The 26,115-nt window shown below is 42.7% G+C and overlaps 1 protein-coding gene across 1 annotated transcript in view; it reads right to left on the bottom strand.

Annotated features, from left to right (window-relative positions):
* The window catches only part of RMDN3 (regulator of microtubule dynamics 3), a 45,284-nt gene extending 19,606 nt beyond the window's left edge, over positions 1-25,678 (bottom strand). Inside the window, exons 1-6 of the mRNA XM_076343617.1 lie at positions 25,501-25,678; positions 23,992-24,187; positions 23,189-23,335; positions 18,711-18,978; positions 17,024-17,126; positions 14,350-14,410 (exon numbers count right to left, since the gene is read on the bottom strand). Coding sequence (XP_076199732.1) covers positions 14,350-14,410; positions 17,024-17,126; positions 18,711-18,978; positions 23,189-23,335; positions 23,992-24,187; positions 25,501-25,678 — 953 coding nt within the window. The remainder of the gene's footprint in view (positions 1-14,349; positions 14,411-17,023; positions 17,127-18,710; positions 18,979-23,188; positions 23,336-23,991; positions 24,188-25,500) is intronic.
* Between the last annotated feature and the right edge of the window lie 437 nt (positions 25,679-26,115).

Here is a 26,115-nt window from a genome sequence, read left to right as displayed (position 1 = left end):
TCTTGCATTATAATTAAAGCTTCGACACATCACAAGCCATCTGAGCTACAGGTATTACATGGAAAATTTGTCAACAGAAATATTCTAGAAGGCAGCTCTTGCTTTTGCCTGGCATCACTCCAGCCGAGGTCACTGAACATCAAATCCGCACAGCTTGTTTGAACTGCCCATTATTGAGATGATGAGTTATCCTAAAGAAAAGAAACCTGCAATACTTACTAAAATATTATTTTTCCTGGCACACCATTTGATGAAGCCTGAAAGTATTTTGTCACGTCAGAGCAGCTGGATCAAACCAGAGGTCACCCTGACCCACTATCCTACTTCTGTGTGCACTACTGGAAACAGCTTAAAATCAGGAAAGGTACAGAGCCATTGTCTGCTGAAAGCTGGGAGAACAACCAGCTTTTATCAAGGCTTTAATGAGGAACCTGAAGTTCAGTTCACTTTCTTCTGAGCTGAAAAATCCCAGTCTATTTAATTGCTCCTCTAAGCTTTCTTTTATACCGTTAAGCATTCTTATCACCTTCTTGGTACTTTCTCTACCTCCTTATCTATTCTAAAAAAGAAACTGCCATGTAGATATACTATAGATGCCTACTGTGAATTAAGATGCTTTCTTGGTTCTCCTCTTTCAACCTATATTTTGCCTTTTGACTCCTGGGAGTGAGCTTTCAAATAACTGCTTAATTAAGACACAATCTCTCTTGTTTTAAAAGACCATCATTGTACATGCATAATTAGGAATGTTTTTTACCTGTGATTATTACTTTGCCTCTGTTGACAACATCTGCCATTTCTGCACAGTTATTTGATGCAATGACATCCTTCTGCAACTTCCTAAAGTCGGTTTTAGCTCACATTGCTCTATTTATGAATGTGCTTAACAGTACACGCCCCGGCACAGACTCGGTAACCTCCCCCAGCTCTGAAAACTGAACACATCTTCCCTTGCTTCCCATTTTTTAGCCTGTTATTAAGCCAACGCTGTTTACTCGTGCTAGCTTAGTTTCATTCACAGACCTGCACGAGGGAATTTGTCCGGGACTTCTGAAACTCCAAGTACACAATATCAGTGGGCTAGCACCCTCACCCACACTGTGAGGCATTTCTGTACAAGAGTTGCATTTTCTCATGGAGGTGGCATATCCTATTAGTCTCCAACTTATATTTAAAATAGCTTTAAGTGACAGGGCAGGGAGGGAATTTGGATAAGTTGCTAGTTTCCTGGCTCCTCTCATTACCCTTTAAAAACCAGCATTACATTTGCCACCTTTCACTGCTCTCAGAGTGATGGCAAATTTAAGCCATTAATTATGTATCACAGCTAATATTTCTCAATTTCTGGTAATAGTTCTGGTTTTAATGCCTCTGAAACATTTTAGTAGTGCTTTTAATTTAACTTGCTAGAGTTTCCTCCCTGTTCTACATTCCTCTGCTGTACAGGACATTGAATGATGTCTTCTTGTAGTTCTAACAGTCTCCTCTGCTGTTTAAAGGAAATAAAAAATACCATGATTAAAGGCTTCTTTTATTTTTATTAATGAGTCACTTATTATTCACCCCAAACCTCTAAAACACTGCCTTTAAACAAGCTTTGAATTATCTGCAAGCACTTTACTCCTATGGCTCTTCCTGTACTCAAGCTTCCTCATAGCCATTTTGTTTTCTTTTGCAGTTATCATTACTTGCTGAAATCTTTCCCATGCTCCTACAAGGATGTTCAATCTCAGTACTTTATGGTAATGACTATAAAGTGGGTTTGCTGTCATAACACCTTGAACCAGACACTATTCATTGCTCAATGCCAAATCAAGACTTGTTTCTCTGCTTTTAATGCTCCAGGACATTGTCATTGTCTTATATCATTTATGATGCTTATTAAAAAAAAAAAAACCCACAACAAAAACAATTGCTACATTATGTTCCAACATGACACTTACCGAGTCTTGGAGGAGAGCAAGAAGAGAAATGGTCTTCTCGCATTATTGTGGATTCTGCCCTAAAAGATATTCTGAGCTCTGTAATTTTCTTTAGCTTGTGTGTCACTATATGAGCCAACTAGTGTTATGCATTTTCTATTTCAACATGGAATTTACATTCATAGGGATTCTCTGTTATCTGTTGATAAGTTTAACTTATTTAATTTATGGGTTTTTTAACATGCAACACATCCCCCAGCACAACAGTTCTGTAATAGAATTTGCATTCTGGTATTAAAACAAACATAGTAGGTATCTGGGTTTTACCACCTAAATGAGGTCATTTCTTAGTCCTGTTCCTCACTATTTCCTGTATGAGTTTGTCTAGTTCTACCTTTTTAGTTTAAAAAAAGTTATAATTTCAGGTATATCAAATAATCCAAAATCCCACAGATCCCACAGATTTTTGCTGCACAGTCTGTTCTTGGGCAGGGGGGAACCTTTCTTATCTGCAACTGCTATGAACTTGTTTAAGTCTGATTTTTTTTCTTCTTAAGAATTTTTACCTTGGTTATAGCAGTAGTGCATATTGCTACTTCTTACCCACAGCCGCATAAGCTATTCCCTCCCTCCCAGCATCTTAGCAAATTTTCAACTTTCACAACAGCCAGTTGCTCTTAGTTCCACAGCTCCATATTTTCCTGGAGATTTACTATACTACTGTATCCTCACCAAGTAAAATTTTCCCCCAAGTTTTTAACTGTATGTATTAATCTCCACCTACTGCTCTAAAACTGTAAATAATGGTGCTGTAAATGGCTATAGCTCTTGCATTTCATGTCAGACTGTCATCTATCAATGGCTAGTTCAAGGAGACCTATGTATCTTTTATCTAACCCAAGGGAGCAGGACCTCTCAGATTTAACTAGCATACACGATTATTTGGAAGTGCAATTATTATTATTTTAAAATGATTATTCCTCCTTTCACCCCTGACACTTCCTAGACAGATTGGTTTGGGAATACTGTGGAGGCAAGCTGTATATAAGAAAAGCAAACACAATACAATCTGCACAACTTGGGCTTGAGCCACACGTATTCCCTTAACAGGAAAAGAAAACAAGACCCAGCAAAAAAGCAAACCACGCAGCAGCGCAGGTCTTTGAGGATGAAGACTGGTAGGATGGGAGAATACAAAGCTCAGAATTCAGTAGGGAAGGCCACGGTCTAGAGGAGAATCCATCACACTCCAGATGATGACAGTGTCAAGACTAATTACATGAGAACTGAAAATCACCATCTAGTATAACACTTGCAGGGACTGTCTTACAAATGTGCCTTGGAAATCAGTAGACCTTTTAATAAACAGGCTTTCAGCTGTTCCCATTCACCCTGAAGCCAAGCATCAGCAAGGAAAGTAAACCTCCAGAGATGTTTTGTTACTCGGCATGACCAACTGTAAATCCTGAAACACTTGAGATAGCGCTTTCAGTTCCTGGGACTGGTTACACAAAACATTTAAACAGCTAGTAATTCATGGGGACGTTTGCAGTTGGATCTAGTTAAGAGAATATTCTTTCTTTCCTTCTCTAGCTGTTTTACTGGCCAGGTAAAACAAGGCTGAGAATAGGAACAGCGCCAAGTCAGTGGGAGTTCACATGCTCCTCTAAGCACCTGGGGGGCTTGCTAAAGGCAGGGAAACAAATCAGCCAAAGCGTGGGGTGAGAAACGGGATCCAGAAAAACTTACCCCTCAGGTCCACAACTCCTCCTTCTTGCAAACAAGAGGTTTTAAGAGACGTTATCTATTTGTTCTGCCTGCCTCCTGCTGCCAGAGAAAGACTCCACAGTTGTATCAGAAGATGATGGCTGTAGGGAATGACAGTTCACATCCTGCAGCCAGCGTGCTGATGTAAAGGATCATACTCAGTCTTGAACTGGGAAGTTATTAATGAATGTCAGATTTCTTGGGCCTGTTTGCAAACATTGCACCCAGAAGCAACATGGCTGAACCTTACTCCATATATTGGGCTTCCTCCCGAACCTATACATTTGATGTCTGCAGATTTCCTGTTCCAGGAAAATACGGAGCATAAACTACAAAGACATAAGGAGGCATAAACTACAGACTATAAAGACTCCACCTGCATGGAATAGTTGATAAAGTTAAAACGAACTATGAAGAAACGTGATTTAAAATGGAAAAAAAAAGTAAGATAACACTGAAGCATTTTTTTAACTTTTACATGCTGACAATTATTCCCTTCCGTTAAATGCTGTGAGATTAACTGAGGATAATGGTGGCAAAAAGACAACAGATTTTGAACAAGACACTGACCTGTGGTCATTAGGATGTCACGTTTCTGCAAAAGTAAAGGTGTTGACAGTGGCAAACAGGCCGAACAAACTCCATTTATTTTCTCCCGAAGTAAAAAAATGGCAGGTGCATAGATAAGAATGCAAGAAAGGACAAACACGTAACGCCACTTCCTCTGAATATTGTTCCGGCCTCCATTTGGTCAGGTATTGTCTGAATTTTTCTTTCCATGTCCACTTGCTTTTTGAAGCCACGTAAGCTTTCAGTAGCCACCACGGCCTGGGGCAAGGCATTCTGCAGCTTAACCATATGCATCATATAAAACATTTCTTCTGGTTTGAGCCTGATGCTTAGCAACTTTGTTTGATGCCGTCTAGTTCTTGCTTTGGAAGAAACTGTTCCCACTTCACCCTCTCCATGCCACTTGATGTACAGACAAGTTCTGTTCCTCTCAGTTACCTTTCTTCCAGCCTGACAAGTCTCAAATCTATTAACTAATTGCATTTACAAAAGCTGTTCTGTGCTTTTGATCTTCCTTGTCACACACCTCTGATAATGCTCCCGTTGTACAATACCTTTTTAGAGAAGGCGAGGATAGATTTGCATAGTTTTTAGAGATATGCTCATCATATTCCCGTTTCACACAAGTATAACTCCCCTGCTTTCAAGTGAAAATTATTCATCACAGTCCACCCTAAGCTGCAGGTACAAAGATTTGTAAGACTAAATAGTCCACAGATACTTACCTGAACAAGTTTTTAATCACTTGAACATGATGCTGAGACTACTTAAGCACTTACTGTTTTAGTCACAGACCATCAGCTCTGGTGAAACAACTAATCTGACAGCTTTCTGCATGCGAATTCCCCTTACCAAGTTTTAAAACTGCATAATGCTAAGTAAGTTGACTAGTATATGGCTTTAAAAAAAAAAAAAAAAAAAGACATAAGCACACAGACTTGCCTAAGCCACAGACTTGTTTGTGCATGTTTTTTTTTTCCACTAGTATAATTATTTTACTTGCACATGTGAACTTTTTTCCTCAATACACCATAATTAAACTGTGTATCTCTTAATCTAGAGACTGGTATATTGATTTTAACTGCATCAAAGTATATCTATGTATAACCTAAGTGTATCTACTATATAACTAAACGTTTATTTTAATTACATAAACTATATAATGAAACTAAACATTTATTTTAATGTAAATGCACTCGGCAGAAAGCAAAACAGGATATTCTATGGCATACAAATAAGCAGAACGGTTTAAGTGATTTCCTAAGTCCTACAGTAGTATTTTGTTCATAGACAAAGCGTGTATGTATGTATGTACACATGTATGTATAGTGGGACAGTGAAAAAACCCCTCATTTCCTATATTCCCATAGACCCGCTCCAAACCTTTTAACTTTAAGTAGCTGTCCTCCACCACATGCTTGCACAACTTGGTGGAAAAAGTAACAGAATACATAGTTCTAGCTGAAGATATGGCAACTGGGAGCAAAACGATGCAAAAAGGTCTCTGTAGGCTTCTCGTGACTGCTCTGGGTAATAGTTTGGGAGTGACTTCAGCATCACTTACACAACTGCAGGAGACCTCATATGAGTTTGACTCATTAGTAGAATCCACAAGAGCCATGGTCATAGCAGTACGAACATTATCCCACTGCCAAGCCATAAAATTCCCCAATGCCCAGATACTTGTATGAAGGTCTTCACTATTTTATATGAAAACAACTTTAATTTTTTTAAATTGAGACACTACTGTATTTTTTTATTTTTATTTTTGTTACTTATTGCACAGTCAAGGCAGATTATGGCTCATGTCTGCCAAGTAACAAACGTCTCAGCTTTGCTCTAGTGGAACCAACAAGAACACACAACAATGGAAGCAATTCACGATGACTCTCGTCCCTCTGCAAAAGCAGCCAAAGCCTGCTACACAAGCAAAGCCTCACCCTTTCCGAGGGCCACCAGCTGCACAAAGACTATTTTATTTGACCAGGATACACTAAGAAGAAAGCAAGAGCCCAACATACACAAATGAGGAACTCCTATACCACCTTAAGGGTTGAGGCAGAATATCAAAATAGTGTCACTCTCAACTTGGAAGACAGAAAAGTGCAACCCTGGGAATCTCAGGATGAATTCAGATGATCGCTCAAAACCGCTTCCAGGTACAGACAGAAAATCTACTCAGAAGCTTGGGGTTGTCTTTCATTTCTGTGCTTCGCACCAGCCACTATCAACGAATTCTTCCTGGTTAATGCAGTTGCAATGTCTTAGCAACAAGCTCTCAACCCCCCTCCCAAAACAGCAAAACCTCAGCCTTATTATATACGGGATGCAGAAGTTTTCTAGCAACTTGAATTCCCGGTCTTGCCAATAAGAGAGACAAGAATAAAATGTCAAAGTGATCTAAATCTCCTGCTTTTAGAGAAATGCACGAGGACGAAAAAAGACAGACTGAGGTATATTAAGTTTTAGGATCGCTAGCATCCTTTTTGTGAAATTCCTGTAAGCAAACAAAGGGAACATGGTATAGCTGTAACTGGTATAAAGCTGATTTGCAGTTCACTGAAGGGTGAACGTGGGAGGTTCATCACTGGAGGTCTGTCTAATCTGTTTTGACATCCATCAGAAAGAACATGACTTTATTTTGGAGTGAAAAAATTACCCAAGTCTCCTTTACCCTAATTTTTCCACGATTAACTGTTCTCCGAAAATTACTGTGAACGAACGGACATTGAATGGAGTGGCAAAAAAAATCCCCTGACAACAACACTGATGCTATTAAATAACTCCATTAAGTTGGGTAATATAGTAGAGATTAAATTTAAATAGGCTGCAGACTAGCATATGCTAGAAAATTCATCATTTAATGGGGGGGTGGCTGCAGAGAATCAAATTTAAAGGTTACAGTAGATCATAAGCAGCCCAAGGCAATAACATGATGCTGTGCTAGCAAGCCTCAGCTAAAGTACTATATACAATTTTTGAGTAATGAATTAAAAAGAAAAAAAAAAAAAAGGACGAGCTGGATAGAGTCCATAAGACAACAATGAGAACAGGAGGTCTGCAGAACCCCACCACACTAAAAGGTTGTGACAAGTAGGTCTGCTTTCTTTCAAAACATTGGATGAATACAACAACTATTGTATTCTCTTACAAATAGTTCCTCATGTTAATCTTTTTTCCCATGTCTAGAGAGGGTAGAAGTAAAAACAAAGCTTAGGTTGATATCGGGAAAAATCCATATAGTTATATATATTACATATATATAATTTTTTATATATATATATATAAAAAAATCCATATAATTAAATACACTACTTGATAAAACAGGAGAAAGGGGAATAGAAGGGGACAGGACAAGCCCCATCACTAGAAGTTTTTAGGGATCAGGGACAGTTTCAGCATACCTGGCATGCACCACTGCAAGAAGATGAGCGAGATGACTTTCTGGAGGTCCCTCCCAACACTGTGTTCTTGATTCCTTAAACACTAGAAACCAAACACTCTTCTGGATCAGTGCTCTGTTTCATACTTAATTCACATTCCTATGAACATATTCAGGTTCCAAGGAGACCTGGCAAATTACGTTAAGTTACATGTTAGCTAGTAAGGAGTTTACTCAGGCACATAGCTAAAACCAAAGTTAATTTTCATTAGTGATTTAAGTCAAAATTCAAATGACTGCCACAGAAAAGAAAGGCTGAAATATCCCCTTCTCTACTGGCACTGAAATCTGTCTTTCCTTGATCCTAAAGAAGTTAAAATCTTCATTAGCTACCTCAGCTGGGACACAAAATGTGTCTTCAATTTTGTTCAATTTCTGCATTGGTTTTATCTGCTGAAGATCTCTAGTCTGCCTCCGGAGGTGATAGGAAAGGACCATATGCGTTCTCTTCGTAGAACAAAAGGTATTCATCCACAGTGAAGTCTGAAGATACAAATGGTATTTATTGTGTAGAACATACCATTTTTATGGAGTGACCTCATGCTTATTTAAACCTCTCTTATTTAAACTTACTCAGAAGACTTGCAGTTTCAGCTGTCCTCCCAAGAGCTACCAGCAAAGAGCCTGGACATACCTGGGCAAGATATTCAAACTATAAAAAAAAGAAGACTGCAGGAACCACTAGTGCTTTCAGGGAAGGTGTCACCTGCATCAACGCTGATGAGAAGAGCTGCAAAATGAAGCTTTTTGTAGTGCACGAGTTGTTTTCCACATCTGCAGCATTATCAACTGTGCTATGAGAACTTTCTACTGACATACTCATACTCTTAAGATCTCAGTTCTCAGAACTTCTGGTTGTTTTTATGCCTAACAAATAAAAAGCAACGCACAGACTGTAAATGTCAAGTTACTTCACTATTTCCAAGAGAAGGAGGGAATATTGATCCCTGCTGAGATTTCTTTTGTCCCTGCTCATACTTTTCAGTACTTTCTCTTCCTTGGCTCCTCTCCGGTGTTCCCACTCTCAGAGTCTCCGTGGCTCGGGACTGGAGATATTTCAGGGTACCGACACCCCTGATGAAGGCAGGGACGCTCCTGGGTCAGGGGGATGCTATCGGGTGGCTCTAGCTGCATGCTATTTTTCCTCCTCTAAGTTCTGGAATATCTTCTAACGCCTATTCCTATTTGCTATAGTTGCTTCTGCCCCTAATCTATATTGTCAGTAACTTCCCTGTTTAACCCACCTGGGGAACAGGAAAAGCTCAGCTCATAAATCCAGACATGGCTCAAAACTGGCGAGATCTGGGCAGTAATCCATGAAGAGTTAAATCCTGAAATACTGCCAGCTGTTAAAATTAAAGCTATCTTCAAGTCACATCCAGAATGCTGTCACTTTTCAAAAAACTGCTATCTACCCACGGACAGCCAGATGTACCAACAGAATCTAAAAGGGCTGGTACACAATTCAGTGGCTATCAAGTGTGCAAGATGCTCCACCAAAGCGACAGACTCTTTACAAGAGAGGGCACATTTCTGAGGCTCAGCCAACCCAAGAATGCATCCTCCTCCCGCTTCTCTGTAACATATATAATATCTCCAAGAGGGCCAAAGCTTATTACTTCTTCTGCAATGACAGCTTTCAGCAGTCAGCAAATAGCATTTAATTTCCAATGTGAAATATTCAACTCAAACAAAAGCCGCTAATACAGCACCTGCAAAATTTTTCCCAGATGGACCTCTGAAATCCCTCGCTGCTCTGGTTGTACTTCCAATATTTCTTTTAACAACAGGAGTGGAAGCCAAGGCAAACACACAGCTCGCTATCCGTTCCTGATCCCTAAAGCTGCTGTTACGTGCTTGCAGTTGCGCTGCGAACAGCACAGCCACACCGAAACGTACAGGGGATTCTAACAAGGTCACAGTCGTTTCTCTCACTTCATTTGTGAGGATGTCACATATTCATGTCTAAGCAGCAGAACGTACAGGTTTGTGCAATGATCGATGCCTCTTCCACCCATCCCTAAAAGCAAGCAAGAACAGACTTACGAACTTGCTCTGTCCTATTCACAAGCTGAAATCAGCTAAGGGCGTAATCAGTTTCGTTGGACATAATATCTATCTGTTCAGAGATCTTTTACAATTAAAGCACAGAATGACTTTGATGTCTGTATCAAAACTAAGAATCAGGTAATTATAAGGCAGGAGTATATGGGCATTAAGAATACTTGGTATAATATCCATCAGCCTACAATACACAAATCTATTCTAAATGTACTAAATACATCAAACGCCCAACACAACTCTCACTCATTTCTATATTCCTAAACGGTGCCTACAAGGAAAGCGCAGCCAGAGATCAGTCCCACTGCACAAAGGCTGACTTGTCTGTGTAGCCCTGATCAAATCTCAGTTCTGTTTTGACCAGCTCTGCGGAGATGGCTCTCTTGGGACCAGCTGACTTCCAAGAGCAAGCGCCTACAATAACAGCTTTGTACCAAATCTAGTGTCAAGAAGACCCAAGAGATCCATGAAAGGACTCTCCTTCATATTTGGGCAGATCCCAAAGCTAGTCCAGACATAGTCCCAGACACTTACTGCTTTCTCTATCATTCTTGAGAAACCACTTGCTATCATGCTGCCAAAGCCTTCAAACCATCCAGCCACAAAACGCTCCGAAGCTGCAGACAGTCACGCTCCACTCAGCGCTGCCTTCGCCAGCACTCAGAAATCCCTTCTCGTTCACAAAGCTATTTTCTTTGTTTGTTGCTTTAAAATGTCAGTCGTTACTGCAATAACTATGAGGCACTGAGAGAGGGGAAAAAAAAGTTTTACTTGCAACGATGATCGCATGCAAAGTATCTTCTGTCTTGCTTGACAAGCATCACACCTTAAAGCCAATAAAACAGGGAAAGATTTGCGCAACAGAAGCAAATAATACAGCGTAGAGAACAATGAATAAGCACCGAAAACCAGCACAACTGCATCTTAAGGAATCCGTAAGCATTAAGTGGCAATTGATAAAATAGAAAATTATCGTCAACTTGAAATAACACACAGAAAAAAATGCAGCCCTAACGATACCTACACAATCACAGGCTTCACACAGCCTGTATCACACAGAAGAGACATTAAAATCACTGGGAATATTTCTATGAAAATGTCCATTTGGTATGTTGTAGAAAAGAGAAAGACAATGTTGACTACTGTATATGGAAGTAAGAATGAAAAGGATCATCACATTAGTGTTACACAAACCCATGCTGCTCCCACAACTTGTGTTCTGCAGTGAATTCCCGTACTTTTGTCTGAAAAAAGATATGGTAGAAAGAGAACAATATGGGAAAGACAACACAGGCGATGAGAGATAATAAAATTATTCCCTATGAAAAGAGACAATAAAAGATTAGGATTCTTCAGCAAGGGAAACAGATACTAAAGAAAGGAATACGACAGAATAAAACTGTAGTTTTATAATCATTCTCTGTTCACTTCTCCATAAACCAAGAGCTACGGCACCAAATCAAAACCAAAAAAGCTTTAAAACCTCTACTGACAATTTCAAACAGAGTAAGCAGGTTTTTTCTACACAGAGCATGTTAAATTATGGGATCTGTACCAGAGGATGGTACGGAAACGGAAGGAACCAAGTGGCTAAAACAAGATGACACAACCTCACGGAGGATAGCTCATCATGGGCTATGAACTCACCTCTGCACTTCTCCCTGCCGGAGGTAAGGATGGCACACTGAAGGAAAGTGATCGTTGTATTCTTTCATTTCTTTTTTTATATTTTCCTAAACATTGCTACCACAGACAGCGTGGTGAACTAAATGTAATTCTGAGCAATGTGCCCATTACTTGACTAAAGGGAAAACAACCTAAAATGTCTTTTGGAACTATGTTTTACCCTACATTTTTCATATATATGTATCTTTTCATGTATTAAGCATCATTTCATGAGCAATAATTTTTTTTTCTCAGGGTAAATTCAATTAGCATAAAAAGAGCTGCAATTAAAACAGCTTGCGACCATCCCATGACCCATTCAGAGCTGGAAAGGGAATAATTTCCTGTTCTAGTCATGGTAGAAAATAATTATTTCTGTGACTGATAAAGGTAGTTACATATTCATTTCCAATAAATCCCATGCCTCCCACATGCTGCTCTGCTATTTCCTTTCTCCAGCTGCCCTTTCTGCAGCTGCTCTCTAGAATTAAAAGCAAGATGTAGATGTGCAGAAGCCTTACCCCTGTTTGGAAAAGAGACAGGTCTAATAGGACAAGAATTGTGCACTCTTTCACCAAAACCGCTGTGGGAAGAGGTGGGCGCAGGTTGTAACAGAGGCACTGAGAACATCTCAGCTCAAAAGGCTTGAGATTTTCTACTGGAGACACATGACTAAACATCACATTACAGCCATTACTTCTGCACGCTATAAACTCTGAATTACAAAGCTAAGCTATCAATATTATACCCTGAAGTAGAACCTTAGTTTGTTAAATACCAAACGATCAAGTATCGAAGCGGCTTACAAACTTTAAGACTCAACCTGGCAACTAAAACCCCATTCCTTCAAGATGTTAAGCCAGCAGACAAAGCCGAACACCATAATCTGCTAGGGATTAGTCACATTGTCTGTCCCAGTATTCTTCCTTTATATCAAAGCTTTAATTGAGAACAGCAATTCATTACTAAGAGCTAAAATACACAGTCTTTCCAAGACAATAAAGGCATTTATTTAGATGCCAGTAGTCCAAACCGATCCTCCAAATAGATTTACTCATCTCAGAAGAGCACAGATCTTGTTTGGTAAAGATATTCAGCATCCTGTTTTCTCAATAATTTCCATTAAAAAAAAAAATTTCTCTTTTATTCTATTTTACAGGTTGTCATTCCTTCACAGTAACTGCTGATAAACACCGTTCATCAAGGAATTCACCAGAATACCAGAAAAGCATATTCCCTTACCTCTACAAATACCTGTACCACTCTACAAACTCTCTTTTGGTGTATTTTTAAAATAAATAAAAGGAGAATTTAAAATTCTAAAATCTCCTTTAAAGTTTAAAAGGAGAGCATCCTTTCCATCCCATACATGAGTTGGAACCAAAGCCTGTTCATTCAGGCTGCTGAAGAGAGCAAGGTACCTTCCCTCTTGCCTATCTCCTTACTGAAATCCTAACCAGCTGCAGCATTTATACAAACATAGAACAGCTTGCTTGGCTAAACTGCAGATCATTTCATCTTTTATCATGAAAAAAAAAAGAAGAGCCATATGCTGCTGTCTGAATTAATTTCAAAGCCAGAGTGCTTTGCAGAGTGACAAGCAGCATCCGTGAGCAGAATACAGCAGTGCCAGGCCAGAAGACACTCTTCAAAAGACTGTAAAAGGCTGTCTGATAAGAATGATGTTTCTCCTTACTCCAGAATTAAGATGAATATAAGAACATTGGCACAGCAATAAGCCCACGCTCACAGGCCTAGCTGATTGAGGCAAATATATCACCTCTTGACATAAAGCAAGCATCCCTGCGCAGAGCATTATCGAAATGTCAGTAGCAGAATAAAAACCAACAATTAACCCAAGAATGTTGGAAGAACACAAAGGAAAAACCTCATTCATATTTAATATTTAACTCTTAAGACTTTGCCCCCACAGCTGTGCAGCTGGCGGTGAGCTTGGCTTTGAAGGATATACACATCACTCTATAGCGGGCTGAAAAGGGGCCAAAGGAAACAGAGGACTCGTGAAAGAAAATAGAGCCGCACCATACTGAGCTCTCACACTCAGGAACTAGCTTTCTGCAAGTTATCCGCAGGAAACATATTCTTTGGCAGCCCATCTACACCCAGCACAGAACAGGGCGCTCCAATATGCATTTTCCCAGGGTCTGCACAGTCAAAAGCGATGCCGACGGAGTTCAGCTCCTTTCTGTGCCAAGACGCTTGCAGCATCCCGCCCAGGCACACACATGGGCCCAAAAGCCAGCTGCTGAGCAAATTATTGTCTTCCACTTCCTAGAAGGGAAATTGCACAATTCCCAGGAAAGCTTCTAAACAAACTTTCCTTCACCTTTTCAAAATATATACGCTTAAGCTACGAGCAGCCCAAAGAATATGCAGTCCGCTAAATTCAGCCTGGTGAACACCAAATGGGGCTCATTGTACTTACTCATCTCAAACTCATTTTGTTAATAGCTTGCTTCTCCAAGCCTCATCTGGAAGTTCATCCTTCACTACCACCACCAAAGTTCACCAACTTGTTAGGTGCAGACTCACAAAAGCCTTGATACAATCTGTTCTTAGTGTCCAGAGAAGTTCATTATTCTATTTGGGAGCTTTTGCTCAAGACCTCTTCTGGCCATCTCGCCTCAGAGAGAAATGCATAATTAAATTGGCGTAAGCAAAGCAAAGTTTATTCCTATAATCACAACCAAACCTACCTTCTGTCAAGCCATTACTTATGCCAATTAACCAAAGCTGTTAAAAATGGCTTTTTAAGGAAAATAGCATTAGTGTAGTATACTCCAAGAGCAAATAAGTTTTGGTTTTTTTTTTTTTTAAAGTTTTTAAATGCAGCTCAGCTCACAGCAATCTCCAAGTCCTTTTCCTATGCTGCTTAACAGCAAGAAGTAAAAAGTTACATACCATTGATGGCACTCAGCACTTTGATCCCATTTCTGTAAGGCAATTTCTATTTCTTCTTTCCCTGCAAAAAAGTGGTCAGAGGTAAGAAATTCAGCCGCTTTCTCTCTTAACTTCTTTCTCTGAGGCTGAGTACAATAGTAGAACGGCATAGAAGTCATATTTTTCAATTTTATAATACGTTTGGCTTGAAAATGTCCCGTAAATAATTTCATACTCTTGCAGTGATATGGAACATCCCAGACCACTCAAAGAGATCACGCAAATTTGTAGTACAGTAGCAAACTGTGCTGACCTGTCAACGTGGTTTCACCTCATTTGGAAGTACATTTATCTATAATGAAAACATCTTCCACACCACATTAAGAAAAGTTAATTAGAGCTTTCAGTGGTTTTGTTCTGATGCATTTCACAGCCTCAGATCTAGGACCCACCCCACTTCCCCCTCTCTCCTCCAAGAACCTGCAGTCTCAAAAAGTTGAAAACTAAGCGCCTATTGAAGGCTAAAAGGACTATCAAAATAAAACCTAAAATTTCATGTTTTAAATGGCTACACTGATTTCCAGAAAATAATAATTAATTATGGTATTAACTGACATTATTTAGTTATGTGCATAATAAACAGGACAGAAATTATTTAGAATAGTATCTTTTGTCGCACATCTTAACTGTAACAAAGATGACTTTTTTGTGTTATTCTGACCCACCTACAAGCCTGCAAACAAACCACATTCGAGATAGTGAAAAAGAATGAGGGAATAAAACTAAACTGTTTCCTCTAAGTAAACACACATAATAGCAAGACCAGTTGCTCTCCGGGTACCGAGCCCCCTGAGCTGGAAGACAGATGGGGAGCAGAATGAAGACCCCATAATCCAAGGGGAAATGGTTAGCGACCTGCTACACCACTTCGACACACGCAAGCCTACGGGGCCAGATGGGATCCACCTGAGGGTGCTGAGGGAGCTGGTGGAAGTGCTCACCAAGCCACTTTCCATCCTTTATCAGCAGCCCTGGCTAACCGGAGAGGTCCCGGTTGACTGGAGGTTAGCAAATGTGACGCCCATCTACAAGAAGGGCCAGAAGGAAGATCCGGGGAACTACAGGCCTGTCAACCTTCTCCGGCACTGAGGTCAGACTACGGAGCAGATCATCTTGAGTGCCCTCACGCAGCACGTACAGGACAACCAGGTGATCAGGCCCAGCCAGCACGGGTTTATGAAAGGCAGGTCCTGCTTGACTAACCTGATCTCCTTCTATGACAAGGTGACCTGCTTAGTGGATGAGGGAAAGGCTGTAGGTGTCGTCTGCCTAGGCCTTGGTAAAGCCTTTGACACCGTTTCCCACAGCATTCTCCTGGAGAAACTGGCTGCTCATGGCTTGGACGAGCATGCTCTTTGCTGGGTAAAAAACTGGCTGGACGGCCGGGCCCAGAGAGTTGTGGTGAATGGAGTTACATCCAGTTGGTGGCCGGTCACGAGCGGTGTTCCCCAGGGCTCAGTTTTGGGGCCGGTCTTGTTCAATATCTTTATCGATGATCTGGATGAGGGGATCGAATGCACCCTCAGTCAGTTTGCAGACGACACCAAGTTGGGTGGGAGTGTTGATCTGCTCGAGGGTAGGAAGGCTCTACAGAGGGATCTGGACAGGCTGGATCGACAGGATGAGGCCAATTGTATGAGGTTCAACAAAGCTCAGTGCAGGGTCCTGCACTTGGGTCACAACAACCCCATGCAGCGCTACAGGCTTGGGGAAGAGTGGCTGGAAAGCTGCCCGGTAGAAAAGGACCTGGGGATGTTGGTCAACAGCCGGCTGAACATGCGCCGGCAGTGTGCCCAGGCGGCCAAGAAGGCCAACGGCATCCTGGCCTGTATCAGAAATAGTGTGGCCAGCAGGAGTAGGGAAGTGATCGTCCCCCTGTACTCGGCACTGGTGAGGCCGCACCTTGAACACTGTGTTCAGTTTTGGTCCCCTCACTACAAGAAGGACGTCGAGGTGCCGGAGCGTGTCCAGAGAAGGGCAACGAAGCTGGTGAGGGGTCTGGAGAACAAGTCTGATGAGGAGCGGCTGAGGGAACTGGGGTTGTTTAGCCTGGAGAAAAGGAGGCTGAGGGGAGACCCCATCGCTCTCTACAACTACTTGAAAGGAGGTTGTAGCGAGGTGGGGTCGGTCTCTTCTCCCAAGTAACTAGCGATAGGACAAGAGGAAACAGCCTCAAGTTGCACCAGGGGAGGTTTAGATCGGATATTAGGAAAAATTTCTTCACCGAAAGGCTTGTCAAGCATTGGAACAGGCTGCCCAGGGAAGTGGTTGAGTCACCATCCCTGGAGGTATTGAAAAGACCTGTAGACGTGGTGCTTAGGGACATGGTTTAGTGGTGGACTTGTCAATGCTACGTTAATGGTTGGACTTGATGATCTTCAAGGTCTTTTCCAACCTAAGCGATTCTATTTTACACCTTTAACTAGCCCTTGCTCTACTTATACTATCTTTCAGAAAGCAAAAGTTTTAAACACATACCACCACAGTACTGCTAGCTACTCACCTGAAAAAAAAAAAGATTACAATGAAAAAAAAAATCCACCACATTGTTTGCAAGTGTAGGGTTTATAAATCTGAAGTGTAATGTTAGCTTTGAACATCCCCTTTCCTTTGCCTCAAACACACAACTCCTTACCATCAGATGCATACGATCTCTTCTCATCTGCGTCTTCTGTGATTTCGCACATATCACTATGTGCTCGGGCCAGGCGCCAAAGAAAGTCTTTCTGGTCTGCATACTGCAGTAAAAACATAGATGTTACATATCAAGACCCATTCTCCTATTGACAAAAAGAGCATGAGAAAGAAAAATCAAGTGGGGGCACATACTAGAAGTCACACAGACAGTTTTTGAAACCTTAAAAGGCCCCAACTCTATAAGAACTGAAGCAGAACCACAAAAGAGCAAACTGGATGGCCAAATTTGTAATTAAGCTTACAATGCTACACTACTGGTACGGGTCTAATTGTTGCTGCCTTCTAACAAGGAACCCCTCCACTTCAAAGGGCATACTGGGGTCAGTAGTTCAGCAGCCTCCACTAACCTCAGAACACTGGGAAAAAAAAATCACCCTAAACCTCACCACTTCATTAAAATTCACAAACTGAATTTTACTTTTTTCATGCTTCAGTCCGCATTCAAACAGCTTCACATCCTGCCTCGTTCTTAAACCCGGGACAGTACTGTAGGTGTACTGCTAAATTTGAAGCGGGTACATTCTGGCAAACTCAAACTTACTTGAAAAAAAAACAGAAGTAGAAAGTTAAAACACAACGACCTAACAGTCTGGTTTCTTTTGTGATAGTATTGTAAATAAAAGAAAGTGGAGAATCACCAGAAAGAAGCATGCAAGAGAATTTCAGAAGCTTCTTCCTGGTGGGAAGGGGAAAAAAAAAAAAAAATCTACTTGAAATTAGAACTGATCAAGTTATCTGTTATTTCTTTCCTTCTATTCCTCCTGGAAATACATGAGCCAAAAAGGTTTTGCTCTTTAAAAGGCTGGTAACCCAAAACGTTTTCTTCGCTGGCTATGCCATACTTAGGTAAACACCAACAGAGGCTGACAGTGCAAGTGCAGCAGGCACAGGCATGCCTGCACCGGCTGCTGTAGGTCACAACAGCCGCAGCAAGACATGTTCCAATGCCGGGTGCATCCGCTGCGTGTGGCCAGAGGTATAAGCTAGCCATCTGCAACAGCTGGAGTAAAACTATCACTGCCCCGTGCTATGTTCCTACACCTCAACAGCAGTGCCAACGTTCACTGAATCAGGGGATCAATTCACCCTGCCTGTATGATATAAAAAGATACATTCTTTAAGGCGGCAAAACACCTGCACCAGCCAGGTTTTTAATCTCATTAACTAATATACATATAAGTGTTGCCTAACCCTTCTGTTTGAACATGCAACTTATTTATTTCATGAACCACCACACACCCAAAGAGGAAGACCAAGTTTCCTGAATACAGATCGAACCATTGCATATGCAACGAGGTAAACGTTCTCAAAACGTTTGCCGAGTTTACCTTACATACACAGTACTGTTATTTTACACATGTACAGTGTGTTCACTCAGGGAAAGTGATGACATGATGAGACACAGAGTTCCAAGACAGAAAGCGACTGGGAATTGGCTGCTGCTGTAGCCCAAACAATTTTGGCCTTCAGCCCGCTCCCAAGCTGCTCCTGAGGAAGGGGGCCACTGGAAGCTGGCCCAGTTGTTGTGTAGGACCTGGACCCTGCTAAGATACGCAATTTCCTCTTTTCCAGCTATTTAGCTGAAAATAAATCACTGCTGGAAAAAATAAGAAGGCAACCTTTACCGCCAGTTTGTTATTCAGCAGCAGCTGGAATCCCTCTCTCTTCTCCTGCTCATCTCCGTTGTGCAAGCTGTCAGCCTGCTGCAGTAGCTGACCCAGTCCTTCCTCTAGCGAGGAATCTAAGACTAAATGCGTTTCATCCTCGTTGACGAGATCCAGGGAATCCCGTCGCGCAGTTCTCACTGTTTCACAGCTCACTTCATCTTCCCCTTCTTCGCTCTCTCTCTCGGACTCCCGGTCGTAATCAGACTCAGCGTTGGCTGTGGTGTACCTTTGAGAAAAAAAAAATGCAACGCAAAATTAATTTGAGGAGATGTTGTGCAGCCTATGACAGTTTTATACATATGGTACAGAAAAAACAACTCTTCCTAATAGAGGAAGAGGAGTATCTTAGTTTATCCTGGAGAACACTGCACAATCCAAGTGTCTCAAATAACACTCCAATTATTATTTCTCATGTAATATACACAACCTCAAAAAGCTGAAGAAGGCGGCCCCCCAAAAGTTAAGTAGAACTCAGTCACAAGTGTCCACATCTCACCTGCACACCGTAACAGCTTCTCTCAGGCCTTCTAACTTCAATGTAAGAGAATTAAACAACTAAGAACAGAGCCAGGACAATTCAGTTAAATGTATGGATTATAAAAGAGAATTTCAACAAAAAATCTGACACACTCATCCATGTGGAAAATATAACCTGAGGTTTTTAGCCTGTTCCAGGAAATTTCAGACACAATAGCTGTTTTGGCAATATCTAGTACCTCCATCATCTTGTCTGAGTGCTAAATATGAAACAGCTTGTTCACACTGATGTGTGAAAAGGTGCAAAACAGCAGGAGAGTGATCAAAACTATTTCACGTGAGCAAGAAGTCCAGCAAGGAGACAGCAGATGAGCCACAAAAAGACACCACACGTACAAAAACCCAGGCAACGATTAGCTGCTAAATCAGTCAAATGAACCAGGATAAAGCTCAGATCAAAGTTTCTGAAAATGGCTAAAATTAAGCTCCCCCACATCATATACAGGCACCTAAGCTGGAAATTTAAAACAGCATTATATATTGACTGATACCATTGCAGTGGGGTATCTACTTACAGAACTAACTTCTTTTTAAAGACGACTCTCTATTTGTCCCCTTCGCACTTATCTGCAAGCTCTTAACTGAAGAATAAGAGCAAGTCAGCCAGTAATTTAAGAACGTGCACTTTTATATTCAGATTTTGTTGGTTTATCTGAATAGAAAGCTCTCTTCCTGAAGCAAGCTACTTCAAATCATAAAAACGCTTAATTCTAGGGAACATTTGTAATTGTTACCCAATTAAACTGTGCCCAAGCCACGTGTTGAACTTTACAGGTTCTGCTAGAACTAAAAGTCATTGCATTCTGGGGGCATTTGGTAACTACAGCTGTACTCCCTTTTGTCCTGGCTGAATTTCCCCTCCGAGGGAGGGCCTAGTGCTCTGTGTGTGAAGTTGCCTTTGTCTGGAGACAAAGATACGTGACCAAAGTCTGTATCTGAAGAAAGCAGTTACAGTAATTCGGCACACATAGATAACAAGACACATTTGGCTATCGAAGCTTCAATTTTCTGAGAACCATCAATAATGCTCAAGCATTTCCCTCTCTGGTAGAGGGTAAACAAATACCCTCACTCACGACAGCCTCCAACTCTCATCCATAAATTTAAAAACGCACCACTTCGTACTGAAACGTTTTAAGACAAGACATAAAGTAACAGTCAGCCTTATCACTGCAAAGCCAGGAAAGCAAGCACTACAAGAAGACATGCTGGAGATTACGTAGGCAGCACTAAATTAATGGATAACGTAGCAACACGGTGGTAAGGTGACGCTGGCATGGCTCCATTTCAGACTGAGTTAAAAGCTTCATTTCTTGATATTTTCTTAAGATTAATGATATTATTAGTTCTCTAGACTACCTCGGTTTTGGTACTTAAACACAAACTCCTCAAATTCTCTTCTTTCCCATCCTAACCTACTATGCAGCACAGCTGTGGGCTATGCAGCTGTGATACTGTCTCACTACATTTTACTGGCAGCTGCAAAGATTTCAGTACTTCAGCTGAAAAACACTTTCCACATTGAAGGCTCCTGAAACACAATATGGTCTTTAAAAACAGGCAGCAACGGATGACTCCTATACACTTTTTTTTCTCCACCACAAAAATGAGTTTTCTCCAAGGCAGCTCATACAAGATGCTGCCAGTTTAAAAAGACAAGTAATACCATATATAACTTCATAAACTCAGTTTTCAGAAAGATTAAGGGATTTAGATGTTATCAGCCTGTTTTCTCGAGTTTACGATGATGGAAAGTTCTTAAATGCTTTAGTATGTTGAGGCCTCTGGCTAGCACACATCCTGAACGAAAATGAAAACATACTATCTGGAACAAAAAAGCACATGAAAGAGGAGGCAAAGAAGCCCAAAAGGCCAACGCAGTGCCAAAGCAATATAGAGAAATTAAGCAGCCCAAGACCTCTGGGCTCCTGAAAGCTCATGGTGATTTTTGTGAATTGTATATGAAATCAGAGAAGATGCTTATGTCCATGTGGTTTACAAAATAAAGCTGAAACGCGAATTCTTCTTTCTGAATTTCATTAAAAGAATACAATTGCCAGAAACGAATACCCAGCTGAAATTCATCTGTTGAGAATAGTCTCATTCTTCCTCCCAGTGGCTGTGAAAAAGCTTAAATAGTCTTTTCTAAAATTTACATTTCCTACCCTGATTTTCTACTAGAAAATTTTAGTATTTACATCTCTAAAAGAAAATACTGTGTACTAAAGGCAGCTGGTCCTCAACAGACTAATATTATACCTATTTGTAGAGGACAAATACCAGAGTGAGAAATTATATACTATTCGAATTTTTTTTAAATCAGATGAGAGCTGCTTATCCACTAATTCTCCACACTGGTCATTAAACCTAATTACAGACTTTAAATAAAATATAAGAACTCCTCCAACCATCACTAGGTTCCCAATAAAGTAACGAGGTTTTGCAGTAAACTATAGCCCTTGCTCCACAGTTCACCTGAGGTCCCCTAAGGAGGATGTCTTCTCTGAACCTTAGAATTGTTGTCGGCCTCTGTCGTGACTTAAAATCTTCTAATGATCAGATGGCAGTTAGGGCTGGTGTCTGTTGAAAAAGCCCATCCTTCTCAGCATGCTTTACAAAATACGTTGGCACCCTGACGACTCAATGCATCTGTTGTTATCTAGGGAGCAAGGTCTTGTCTGCAGAACCAACTACATAGTTTTAAAGTTTGTTATGCAGCCTTGTTACCTATTAGACCATTGTGAATCACTTACTGCCTAATTTTGCTTTCATAGGAACACCCCCTTCAGATGAATGAAGCAGTTCTATAACCCGAACGAGATCACATCAGCTCTTTCCCTGGTTCACCAACCCCAGCTACTGAAGACAAAATACTAAAACGGCACGGTTTCACGGCAGTCACAAAGCCTGCTTTCCTGCAGATCCGTGTCCTTTGTTCTCGGGGGCTGCTGAAGTAACGGCTGCTTTGTCCCCTGGTTACAAACCCGTGCTACCAAGTGTCAGTTCGCACCAGCTGACTGGCCATTTAGCTGCTACCGAACAGCATGTCACGTCCCAATTCTGCCTGCCTTGCTCTCAGTGCTACAATTAACTTAGAATCATAGAATCATTTAGGTTGGACAAGACCTTTAAGATCGTCGAGTCCAAACTTCTCTCTTTAAATTACGTTTCATTCCAGCTTCCCCTGGAAAATGTATACAGCCAGCGCTGCGTGTTTTAGAACACACTTACATACCTCAAAAGCCATAGAATTCATCTGCTTAAGGCACAGAATAGAAGCGTTTCATCAGAAAGGCGGCAGTCACGTACAGGTATGCAGTAGACCTCTTATTTTCTATCTAATATCACAATACTTGCACAATATATTGTCATTTTTACTGTTGTTCTTAAACTATAAGGTAGTTTTCACCCATTTTTAAGAATTGAAGCAACACAACTGATCAGTGTGCTACACTAGAGAAAAATCCATAAGAAATACCCTAGCCAAAGACATCTTAGTTAATTGGAATATATTTTTAATTTTCTCAAGCTTTCCAGACATTCTAAAATATATTATTGTATGGAAATTTTATTTATAAACTCTCTTACTCAAGTCCCAGGCTGGACTTCTACTTCCCTTCTTCCTGCGAGGTTCCCTAATCAAATTACTGCTTGAGAACACCCCTCAAAAACTGGATGGTTTTTTTCTTTCCCTCCTTTCTCTAAAAATCAGAATCGTTGCACTTCTCTCAATCTGGCCCTGGCAGTAGTCGACTTACTGCAATAAAAGCAAATAAAAACAGGATGGTGGACACCTAGTGGGGAAAAAACTCCCTTCCTTTATGTTATAAACTGCTCAGACGTGAGTAATTGGGCAGCAAAGCCTGTAAAAGCTGCTTCTAACCTGGTGCTCTGCTTACCCTCCTTCACTTTCTCCATCGTCCGTATTGGCTGTTGCTGAGCTGGCTGTGAAATAAATTGAACTGGAGCCTGTGGAATCACTTCTTTCTCTAGGAAACGGAAACCGCCTCCGGCGAGTTACTTTCTGGGTTTCTTCCAGATGGGACCTTTGAGGAAGGGAAAAAGAAACAAATAAACGTCTGATAGCAAAATGCCTGCTATTTCACTTCCCTCCTCCTCTCCAGCGCATTCTATCCAATTCGCTCCGTACCCGAAGAATTCACAAGGTGACTTGCTCTTGCTTATACAAACACCCCGCTACCATACAGCAAACATCATATTCTACAGTTAAAGCAAGTCTGACCACAGACCTGGTCCATATACAATCCATATATGCAATCCACGTACAAAGGGGTAATCACATCACATGCATTCCTCTGATTTCCTCCATGAACAAAGACCAAGGAAACCTGAAACGTCTTGCAGAATATAGTACCTTTTATTCTATATCAGAAGTTACCTACAGCTGGCAGCAATCAGAGAGAAAACAGCAGTAACAAGAGACAAACATTTACAGAACAAATTACCTTCCCAGTCTAGAATATGAAGCAAGCGTCACTCCTTAATACTCCATAAGAGAAAAAAACAACCCTGGCTAAACATTAATTTTACATTAATCTCACCGGAGGCCAAGACGTAATGCCAGTGGAAACTAGAGAGACGCTTTTTCCACTTTTGGATTTTAAATTTAACATACTCAATCATGGCTATGGAGTAAATACGTGCAACAGCAGGAAAACACGCAAAGGGGCAGGGTCGATACCTGACTTCACCAATGATTTCTGCGGCTAAGTGCTGCAGGCTGTTTCGTAGCTCCTCCACTTCTTTCCTTAGCTCTGAAATGTTTCTTAACACAAAGTCAAGGCGCTCAAGCACATCCACCTGCTCGCCGTGTGTTAGGAGGGCTGTGTACGTCGCACCATCTCCCGCCTCGACAGGAACCGGCACTCTGGGCACGACTTAAAGAAAACAAGAGGAGAAAAAGTTCATTAGACGTAAATGGGAAAGGATTTCACATGGAAAATCTTAGTACAATTTTGTTTTCAGAAGATGGAGGATATGAGGCCCTACTCTTCTTTTGCTTCTCAGAAATTAGGCTGTTTGCTTTGCTGTCTTCTCAGGAAGGGGCTGCACAGAATCTCAGTGTGGTGTTTGCAAGCACCTGCCCTACTCTAGCAGCATTCGCCGCTGCTCCCGTTACCATGTCAGCGGAGGCAGACGCTCCTTTTTTCCCTAGTCCCGCTCAGGACCTGCTGTTTCAGGGTGAAGTCCCGTGAAACCGGATGAACCGATTCCCTCTGAGGTATATGGTCAGCAACCAGGGGCAGACATTCGCTGCAGCAATAGTCACCAGCCTATCAAAGTCATACGGGCACATCTGCCCTCCTGTTACCGCTACCGCGCTCACACGGTACAGCTACCAGCAGCGCAGCAGGGAAATATTAAGGTGCGAGTATCTAAAACCTGGTTCTGCAACTTCGCAGATTAAAACGCTGTTCACAAACGGCTCCCGCCCCAACACGGTAGCGGAGACAAGCCTTCAGGTACCCCACGAAGACATTCAAGTAAAAGTTCTTCCCCGTAAGTAGTTTTATTTTTTAAATCCAGCCCACTGAACTATACGTATGGCTAACGGGAAAGGCCCGGCACTTGAACTCGCCCAGCCCTCTGTGCCGCCGGTCTCGTTTTAACACCCGGGCAACCGCTATGAACGAACGCAGTTTCGCTTTCCGTTCCCGGAGTTTTGCACGGACTTGGGCACACAAAAGCAAGCTCAGGTTTCTGCATCAGCATTTTCAACAGTTCAACACTTCAGCCCCGCCGGAGGTCGGCAGCGAGCAGGAGAAGGTCAGAGCTCTAAAACAGCTCTTAGAAACGCACCGCGAGGGCAAGTCTCGAACAGAACAAGCGTCACTAGACTTTGCCAGCTGCGGGCAGCCTTTTTAAAATCAGTTTTAACAGAAACGTGTAGGAACGCGGGCGGGGCTTGTTTTCCCGGACAGGCGGGAGGTGCCCAAGGCCCACGCCCGGCCGGGAGGGCCTGCGGGGCCCCCTTCCCCGCCCCGGCTGTCCCCCCGCCTTGGGCAGAGCGGTGACAGGCAGCCCGGCACTGGGGAGGGGAGGGGAGGGGAGGGGAGGGGAGGGGAGGGGAGGGGAGGGGAGGGGAGGGGAGGGAAGGGAAGGGAAGGGAAGGGAAGGGAAGGGAAGGGAAGGACGGGGCGCAGCGCCCACCGCCCCAGCGGCCCGGCCCGGCCCCGCCGTGCCCTCCTACCCTGGCTCCGGCGCCCCGGGGCCTCCGCCTGCCGCCCGCCGCCCCGCCGCCAGGGCCGCCCGCCGCCGCCCCGCCGCCGCCGCAGCACCCAAAGCAGGCCCAGGCCGGCGCCCGCCGCCGCCGCGCCCAGCGCCAGCCCCAGCCCCAGCGCCAGCCGGCCGGGCCCGGGCCGCGCCATGGCCGCCCCGAGGGGAACCCCGCGCGGCCACCGTCCGCCTGCCGCTCCGGGCGGCGCGGGGCGTGACGCGGAGAGAGAGGCGCCCTATGGCGCGGAGCCGCGTCATCGCCGCGCGACGGAGGGCCGGGCCCGGCGCCGGGGCGGGCCCCCTGTGACGTCAGCGGGACCGCCAACGAGACACCTGCACCTACACCTGCACCCGCACCTACACCTGCACCTGCACCTACCCCTACCCCTACACCTACACCTGCACCTGCACCTACACCTGCACCCGCACCTACACCTGCACCTGCACCTACACCTGCACCGGCACCTGCACCTACCCCTACCCCTACACCTACACCTACACCTACACCTACACCCACACCCGCACCTACACCCGCACCTGCACCTACACCTGCACCTACACCTGCACCCGCACCTACACCCACACCTAC

This window comes from Aptenodytes patagonicus, chromosome 7, assembly GCF_965638725.1.
Source record: "Aptenodytes patagonicus chromosome 7, bAptPat1.pri.cur, whole genome shotgun sequence".
Lineage (NCBI taxonomy): Eukaryota > Metazoa > Chordata > Aves > Sphenisciformes > Spheniscidae > Aptenodytes > Aptenodytes patagonicus.
Note: the sequence above shows the minus strand (reverse complement) of the source record. Positions and strands in the feature narration are given on the sequence as shown.